Genomic DNA, 9,876 nt, shown 5'->3' with positions numbered 1-9,876 from the left:
AATAATTAAGATTATATTTACTCAATAAAAAAAACAATGCTAACGTAACACTAGCCTTCAAGCTAGTCTTACTCTAAACAATATTTTTTTTACAAAGTAATTCTTTGATTAGATTATACAGCGGATTCCTTATCTAATTCAATTTTAATTTTAAATCAAACCGAATTAAAGTTAACTATAAACTTCAAATGATTTCCATGGAACCTTAGGCATCCCCATTTCCTCTTGAGCACTCAACATGATTTTCGGTATGCAATCCTCTTTATCATCTTTCCTCTTTAGCATCTCTCCTTCTTTATAATGGTTGATGCTGCCTATGCAATTTGTTTACATTTTCCTTCATATTCTAAGATTAGATTAATTAGCTCAGCAATTTGTTTATATTTTTTGTTTTATGTTAATCAAGTCACTATCTTCCATTCAAAAAACAAAGAAGAAGAAGAAGAAGAAGAAAAAGAAATAATTCCTGTTCATTGATATGAAAAAAAAAATAATTAAATTTGAGAATTCTTTTTAAATTATATTGTTGTCGTAACATAATTTATTAAAAAATGTAACACAATAATAGTGAGATTTGGTATAAATAATTGGGGCAACACCAAGATTTTTTTTTAAAAAAAGAATTTTAACATGTTAATCAAAGATTTTTTTTTTCTCACAACAATCATATTTTCAAACTAAAATATTCATCAATTAAAATTAAAATTAAATATCTTATTGAATGATCTTAACACATTATCTGCTTTTAGATGATAAAAAAAGAAGAAGCATGTTTCACGTTGAATAAGGTGCATGCCTAAAAGCTTCTTCCTGCAGTATCTGTAATTTCATGGAGGAAGAAAAGAATAAAGTAAAGTGATGAATAAACAATTTAAAAACCTAATAAGAAAGAAAGAAAGAAAAAGGATAGAAAAGATAGAGAAAGCAAATTCACGGTGGCCTTGAAATTGCATCCAATTGAAATCTAAGAGTGAGATTTGAAAAGAAAAAAAAATGAAGAAGAAAAGTGAATAAATTTACTAATTTGATCAATTAGTTTGATATTGTGGTATATAATAATTTTAAAAAATATTTTTCAATAGAGAATGAATTATAATTTTTTTTTATTTTTAATATCTATAAATTAAAATCATCTATAAACACAAAAAAAATATCAAATTAATATCTTTTCGAATAAAAAATATCATATTCTACATTTTTCTTACTCAAAAAGTTATTCTAAAAAAAAACTGAACAAATTTACTAATTTGATCAAATAGTTTGATATTGTGTTGCATAATAATTTTTAAAAATATTTTTTAATTGAGAATGAGTTATAATGATTTTTTTTTAATATTTTCATTTTTAATATTAATAAATTAAAATCATCTATAAATACAAAAACATATATCAAATTAATATCTTTTCAAGTAAAATATATTTTGAAAAACAGGTTATGACACAAAAATATTTGAGTTTGATCCTAAATTGTCAAGTTATTAGTCTAACATGAACAAGCTTCATGTTTGGACTTAGCTTTACTTCACTGATTTGAAAATACATTTATTATGTTATCTACATAATTTATTAATTGCATAACTCATCTAACTTTGATAGATCCCAGTTCAAATACTCAAAACCTTCATTTTTTTTTCCCGACTTGGCAGCGTAGTGATTTATTCACTATCAAAATCCCCAAATATAAAGGAAAAATAACAAAACTAGATAGTTCAAATGGAATCTGAAAAAAAAAACATAAAACATAAAAAGTAAGAAAAAATAACAAAACTAGCTTGAATAGTAATTTTGAATTCAAGCTGAATAATTCATTAAATTAAAAAGATTTTAAAATTGACTTGTTAGACTAGAGATTAATAAAAATACCAGCTAGTTCTCTATATCTCGGATATTTTTTTTTTATTTTTTTTTAAATATAACCCGTAATTAGATAATAAACTAATTCTATTCTAAGCAATTTGTTTTTTTTTTTTAAATTACAAAATCAGTCTTTGACAAGAACATTAGGTTAAGAGTTTATAGTCAGATGGATTTATTATCTAATTCAAGTCTCAATCCTCTTTATCCCGTGGGCGGGCACTGGGCATCCCCATTCCCTCTGTATCACTCAAAGGTAATTTTCCATACTCTATCCTCTTTATCATCTCAAAATCTTAATCATTTCCTCTTTAGCATCTCAATCCTTCTTTATTATGGATTCAAAGGAAAAGCACTAAAGCTGCAAATGAAAAGAAAAAACACAGATATTAAAATGCATGTGCTCCTGAGCACCACACCATCTGCACAATATCCTAACAAAGCTTGACGTTGTAGGAGTCACTACAAGAAATTTGCCTAAAACCAACAGAATTATCGACGGAGTAATTTTGTCGTTAAATTGTGGTGATAATTACCAACGGATACTATTTTGTCTGTAATTCAGTTGATCGGTATATACCGACAAAATTACAAACGGAATAGTTAAATTTTTTTTTTTAAAAATGGTTTGCTGACGTGGAACTTTTCACAGGTGATTTTATCAACGAAATTACCGAGGGATTCAAACTCGAATCTCCATATAGTGACGTGACCAATTCACCGTCAGAATTGCTGACGAAATCACCGACAAAATGAGTCCGTTGGAAAAAGTGAATATATCACCTGTCTGCTGACCCTCTCCTCCCCTATTTCTCTTTCTTCTTCCCCATCCCAACTCTCCCTTTCCAAACTGCAAACAATCAACCCCCCTAAAAAACAATCCCCCTCTTCTCAACACAAATCATATTTCTTTAAGTTTTGTCGTCACAACATCTGTATTCTGATTTATTGCGTATTTTATCATTTTCTATAAGTAAATCTATATTTTTTTTAATTTTTAACATTTAAATGTTAATTTTTTTTAGTATATGTATTTTGTTAATGTATGTACATGTTTATTGTTATTTCTCAAACAAACTTGTAGTATGAATATATAATTTTATACTTGTTATGATTTGTTTCAGATTTTACAAAATTATATTTGTTTGTACATTATTGAAACTTTGTTGAATTACCGAATTACATGTGTTGAGGTGAAATAATTAATAGCTTGTTTAACGAGTCGGTTTTAATTTTTATCAATGCTATTACGGAGTTGTAATTTCCGTAAATTTATATATATAAATTTGTATGGACATTGATAATTGATAATGAATCCTTTGAATATTATAACTATTATCAGCGGAATAAATTCTTTGGTATATATCCAGCGAGAATTTTTTTTTGCTTGCATTTTCCGTCTATAAAACCATCGACAATATTTTTTTTTTACCAACAGAGTTAGCGACGGAATGTTGTATTACCAACGAAAGGCATCCTGACGGATACTTTCCGTCGGTGATTTAGTCGGTAAAACATTTACCAACAGAGTTTGAATTTCACATCGATGGATTAGATCCATTAGTAAAACAGTGAAATCTTGTAGTGGGTGAACACAAATAACCCTAATTTATTGTTTAATATCACTATCAAAATTGATTTTTATTAATATAACAATCGAAATTCCCACATTACTTACTTTTTTCCCTCTATATATTGGTACATGGTGTACTCTTTCACCACACCATCATTCGAAAGCCCATAAACCCTACTTCACTATCCTCCAAGAAAACAAAAACCAAAAAAGATGACCCAAGCCGGCCAGTACATTTCCATGTCCAAGAAAAACAAGAGGCTTGTCCTTGCTATTTTTGCTTCTTTCTTACTAGTTGCCACTATCATTGCCATTGCCATTGGCGTCAATTCTCACAAAAACTCCACCAAAAATGATGCTGCTCATGCCTTGCTGATGGCCTCATGCAACTCCACAAGGTATCCTGATTTGTGCTACTCAGCAGCTACCAGTTTCCCTGATGATTCCGGGAAATCGGATGATCCCAAAGCAGTTATTCTGAACAGCATAAACGCAACTATAGATGCTATTAATAGCAACAAGATCAAAGCGGATAAGATCCTATCCACCGAGAATCCTAAAAAAAAACAAAAGACTGCTCTCGAGGATTGTAGGAAGAATTACGACAGCAGTCTTGCCGATCTAGACAAGGTTTGGGGAGAGCTCAAACGCAACCCCAACAATCAACTTCTTCAACAAAAATCATACGCTGAAAATCTTAGAACTAAAGCGAGTTCTTGTAAATCAAATGACGACTCGTGTTTGGATGGTTTCTCTCATTCATCGCCTTTGAGGGAATTGAGGGATTTTTTTCTTGGTTCCAGTAAAGATGATGCTGGAAAGATGTGTAGTAATACATTGGAATTGATCAAGAAGTTGATCGAAGACGCTCAAGCCATTGCCAATAGGCTCAGGACCACAAGCAGGAAGCTCAAGGAGGAGGACGACAGCGATGAAGGGTGGCCGGAGTGGTTGTCGGTAACGGACAGACGGCTGTTCCAATCATCATTGCTGACTCCAGACGTGGTGGTGGCAGCTGATGGCAGTGGGAAGTACAGGACAGTGTCAGCTGCAGTTGCTGCTGCACCTAAGCATAGCGCTAAGAGGTATATTATCAAAATCAAGGCAGGTGTCTACAGGGAAAATGTGGAAGTTCCAAGTGAGAAAACTAACATCATGTTTCTTGGAGATGGAAGGAAAAAAACTATCATCACAGCAAGTAGGAATGTGGTTGATGGCGGCACGACCTACCATTCAGCCACTGTTGGTATGTTCATCGATTTTATTTTATTTTTCCTAATTATTTTCTATGCACGAGTACTTTAATGGGACATCTTGATGAACCTCGCAGCCGTGGTGGGTCAAGGATTCCTAGCAAGAGACATAACCTTCCAAAACACAGCCGGCGCCTCCAAGTACCAAGCCGTGGCACTACGAGTTGAGTCTGACTTTGCAGCGTTCTACAAATGTGGCATGCTGGCCTACCAAAACACCCTCCATGTCCACTCAAACCGTCAGTTCTTCACAAACTGCTACATAGCAGGCACGGTTGATTTCATTTTCGGCAATTCTGCAGCTGTTTTCCAAGATTGTGACATCCGTGCTCGCCGTCCCAATCCAGGGCAAACAATCACAATAACTGCCCAAGGGAGGAGTGATCCTAATCAAAACACTGGCATTGTAATTCAGAAGTCTAGAATCGGTGCTACTCCTGATCTACAGCATGCCAGGAGTAATTTCTCTGCGTATCTCGGTAGACCCTGGAAGGAGTATTCAAGGACTGTTATCATGCAATCATCCATAAGTGATGTGATAAGCCCGGCCGGATGGCGTGAGTGGAAGGGCAGATTCGCACTTGACACATTACATTTTGCAGAGTACGAAAACAGTGGGGCCGGTGCCGGAACCTCCGGAAGGGTTCCCTGGAAAGGATACAAGGTGATCACCGATGCAACTGAGGCTCAAGCTTTTACTGCTCGCAACTTCATCACTGGTAGTAGCTGGTTGAAATCCACTACCTTCCCATTCTCTCTTGGTCTCTGAACTGGGTTTTATCCATGCTATCCCTACCCACTTCTACCTTACCTAGTATGTGTGGATTGAGTGTCTCCAGTAGCTCTGGTGCTTCTTGTTTTTTGTTTGTTTTGTTTTTTTTTTACAAGTTTTGGTTCATCTTTGGAATGTTGCAATCTACTCTCCCAGTAGAGAGCTTGTGTTTTTGGTCCTTGCTAGACTGGACTCTTACTTATGAAATAAAGAGTGTTTCAAATTAATTTGCTTGTTATTGTTGCTTAAATTAATTTCTCTATTTGCCTTTTGCAATTGATAATGATTATGCATCATTTCTAATACCAAATATGTTCTTTGTCTAAAGTGTCTTCATCCCTTGGATTTTTGGATTAAGTATGTTTGGCAACATGTTTGGTATGAGCGCACAACATACCCATCTTTTTCTAGGATGAAAACCAAACTCTAAAAGATGAACTTATTAAATTTATGAAAGTATAAGGATTACTTATACAAGTTTTACATAAGTTTTTTTACATACACAAGTGATCCTTTCAATATTAAATCTTATTCATTAACAATTGAATACCATCAAATTTTCACATTTTGCTCCAAAATTAACCTAGCTTGTAAAAAAGTTAGGTTGCGTTTGAAAAAAAGTTTCAAATCCTATTCAAAGAATCATGACTATATTATTGAGAACAAACATGATTTGACAGGATACACATACTCTATGCTATAGTGTCTTGATGCAAACCTCGTGATCATGCGATCACACAACCCACAATCAAGATTAAAATCTAATCCCAAAAAGCTAAAAAATATCTGATAAGAGTGTGACACAATGAAAACTTATCCCAATGCATCGACACTAGTGGAATTGTATCGAATGACGCCATGTATCTAGTTGATCTTTAGTAAGTTCGTTTTAGTTCTTTCAAGAACCAAAGGATGCAAGAATCACTTTTACACGTTAAGTTGAGAAAAATTCAAAATTATTATTGATCAAAAGGTGTGGAAACTAAGGTTTACAAGAGTTTAAGTACTTCTGAGAAATCAACCCTAATGGATCTACCTTTGTGGGCTGAAATGACCCACTTACAAAACTGACCCAAAACCAATGCTAGTAAGCCCAAACCTTGATTCAAACAAGTATTGGATTTTAGTTGAAAACAAAATATTAATTAAGCCCAAACAAGCCTTGGGCTGTAGCTTCTGTAAAAGAAATAAAGTTTGTAAGTTTGATTCTTATGATCTCGTGAGAACAGAAGAAGAAAAGAAAATATTGCAGGTCTGATACAAGGCTTATTTATAGCCTACAATGCTGCCCAATAATCATAGAAATTAAAGGAGAAGTTGTCGCCCAAGTAGTTTCTTAGATAGAAGAGAATTTTAATTGCAGTCTTGTATTTGTCCTTCTTTTGGAAGAAAACTAGTTGTTGTCCTTAACCTTCCTTGTAGGATTAAAAAACTCCTCAAAATAAACTGACCAATCTATCATTAAATACCAATAGCTTTGCAGCCAATTAAAAATCCTTGTAGAACTAGAAAATTCCCAAAACAAACTACCACATCCTTGTAGGAAAATGATCATTTCCAAATAAAAAGTTCACAAATCAAAAGGAAGTAAATAACAAAACTCATTTAGCATGTTTTAACCTATATCGTAAGGCCTTTCAAAACTCCGATTGACTTGAAATTTTTCTCGAACGTAGAAAACAATTTCGGGAAATTCTAGGTACAATTTCTACCCAATCCAACAATCGGATTGAAAATTATGATTATTGTCATAAAACTTTATAGTATGCACAATTACACTAGAATCTTAATTTTCTTGTTCACCCCTCCTTGGAACGTATCATCCCCTCTCTCTTTAAGATGACTCCTCCTTGATTCACCAATATGTATGATGGATGTTTCATAGGCCTTTTGTTTAAGCCTTTAGAGCTATTTTGATTGCAAACAGATGCCTCCAACTTTGTAAAGTTCATCAAACTTTCTATAACGTTAAGGAAAAACAATGTTTCTTAAACACAACGTGGTACTTGGTTTCGGAGACTATATAAATAGCTAGGTCCCTTTGGATTGCAAGCCATTGAGAACCTTTTCTCCATTGATGGAGTTGAATCTTGAGAAGCATTTGGTGGAAGTAGTGGCCACATCCATCACTGGAAAGCTCATAAAAGACTCCACAAAGCAATGTTTTGATCGCATGAGATATGCATACATGATGGTGAAACTTGTAGAGTGGGATGCAGCTCTCTAAAAGAAGAAGAAACCACTCATTTGAGAAGTCTAGAAGGGCATTAGCTAGAAGACGCTTCTCAACATCAATTGTTGACATGTATCCCCATTTCACCCCTTAACAAAGGAAAAGCCCTAAAGTTACAAAGCTCATAGAGACATTTAATTATAACCCAAGATGGATATTTTCATTACACAAACACGCACTCCTTGCTCTATATCTATTTTCCATGGAAGGGAGAGTCTTTAGATGCCTTGATCCTGTACTTTGGATATTCAAGCCAATAACAATCAAAGAAAAGGATCCAACGAATCAATATCTAACCCCTTGTAAGCCATAAAGAAATCCAAATCAAATCTTTCTTAATCTTACTTGAGTTTGTAACTTGAAAACATAATATGAAATTGATACTTCATAAACAAAAAGGAATGCCACAAAAATAAATAAATAATAATCTACAAATTATGATTATAAGATTAGAGTTTAAAGCATATAGGTTTGTAGTAATATGATTTTGTTGTATGGGATCTATGATGATGATGGAAAGAAAATGTAAAAATTAAAAAAGTGCTAACAAAAAAAAGTAAACAAATATAAAAAAGAATTAATGCTCAGCAAGCAACAATGAATAATAATGTCACCTACTGATAAGAAAAAATAGTTAGAGAATTTCAATATAAAAGGGTTAGCAATAAATAATTAAACCAAATCACAATATTTAATTATTCAAAATCCTTAATTTCACTTAATTTCAATATAAATTATGTTTTTACTTTTATTTTACCTATAATTCATATCAACATTAACATTGAGCATATATTCAAAATAATAATAATTATTAAGATTATAACTTACTCAATAAAAAAAACAATGCTAACGTAACACTGGCCTTCAAACTAATCTTACTCTAAACAATATTTTTTTTTTTCAAAGTAATTCTTTGATTAGATTATTTGAATTAATAATGTATAGCGGAGTCATTTTCTTATCTAATTCAATTTTAAATTTTAAATCAAACCGAATTAAAGTTAACTATAAACTTCAAATGATTTCCATGGAACCTTAGGCATCCCCATTTCCTCTTGAGCACTCAACATGATTTTCGGCATGCAATGCTCTTTATCATCTTTCCTCTTTAGCATCTCACCTTCTTTATAATGGTTGATGCTGCCTATGCAATTTGTTTACATTTTCTTTCATATTCTAAGATTAGATTAATTAGCTCAGCAATTTGTTTATATTTTTTGTTTTATGTTAATCAAGTCACTATCTTCCTTTCAAAAAACAAGAAAGAAGAAGAAGAAGAAGAAAAAAGAAATAATTCCTGTTCATTGATATGAAATAAAAAATAAAATTGAGAATTCTTTTTAAATTATATTGTTGTCGTAACATAAATATTTATTAAAAAATGTAACACAATAATAGTCAGATTTGATATAAATAACTGGGGCAACACCAAGATTTGTTTTTTTTTTTTTAAAGAATTTTAACATGTTAATCAAAGATTTTTTTCTCTCACAACAATCATATTCTCAAACTAAAATATTCATCAATTAAAATTAAATTTAAATATCTTATTGAATGATCTTAACACATCTGCTTTTAGATGATAAAAAAAAAAGCATGTTTGACGTTGAATAAGGTGCATGCCTAAAAGCTTCTTCCTGGAGTATCTGTAATTTCATGGAGGAAGAAAAGAATAAAGTAAAGTAGTGAATAAACAATTTAAAAACCTAAAAAGAAAGAAAGAAAGAAAGAAAAAGGATAGAAAAGATAGAGAAAGCAAATTCACGGTGGCCTTGAAGTTTCATCCAATTGAAATCTAAGAGTGAGATTTGAAAAGAAAAAAAAAATGAAGAAGAAAAGTGAATAAATTTACTAATTTGATCAAATAGTTTGATATTGTGGTATATAATAATTTTAAAAAAATATTTTTCAATGGAGAATGAATTATAATGATTTTTTTATTTTTAATATTAATAAATTATAATCATCTATAAACACAAAAAAATATCAAATTAATATCTTTTCGGATAAAAAAAATATCATATTCTATATTTTTCTTACTCAAAAAGTTATTCTAAAAAAGAGTGAACAAATTTACTAATTTGATCAAATAGTTTGATATTGTGTTGCATAATAATTTTTAAAAATATTTTTTAATTGAGAATGAGTTATAATGATTTTTTTTTTAATTTTTTTTTTAAATATTAATAAA

At 31.5% G+C, this 9,876-nt stretch overlaps 1 protein-coding gene across 1 annotated transcript; it reads left to right on the top strand.

Moving 5' to 3' along the window:
* The first annotated feature begins 3,564 nt into the window (after positions 1 to 3,564).
* Positions 3,565 to 5,679, top strand: LOC118062397 (pectinesterase). Its single transcript, XM_035076128.2, has 2 exons — positions 3,565 to 4,673; positions 4,758 to 5,679. Exons 1-2 carry the CDS (start codon positions 3,641 to 3,643, stop codon positions 5,447 to 5,449), a joined length of 1,725 nt encoding a protein of 574 aa, XP_034932019.1. The 5' UTR covers positions 3,565 to 3,640; the 3' UTR covers positions 5,450 to 5,679.
* Positions 5,680 to 9,876: the final 4,197 nt, after the last annotated feature.

The sequence above is a fragment of the Populus alba genome, chromosome 3 (assembly GCF_005239225.2).
Source record: "Populus alba chromosome 3, ASM523922v2, whole genome shotgun sequence".
In the NCBI taxonomy this organism is placed as follows: domain Eukaryota; kingdom Viridiplantae; phylum Streptophyta; class Magnoliopsida; order Malpighiales; family Salicaceae; genus Populus; species Populus alba.
This window is presented reverse-complemented; position numbering and strand designations above follow the sequence as displayed.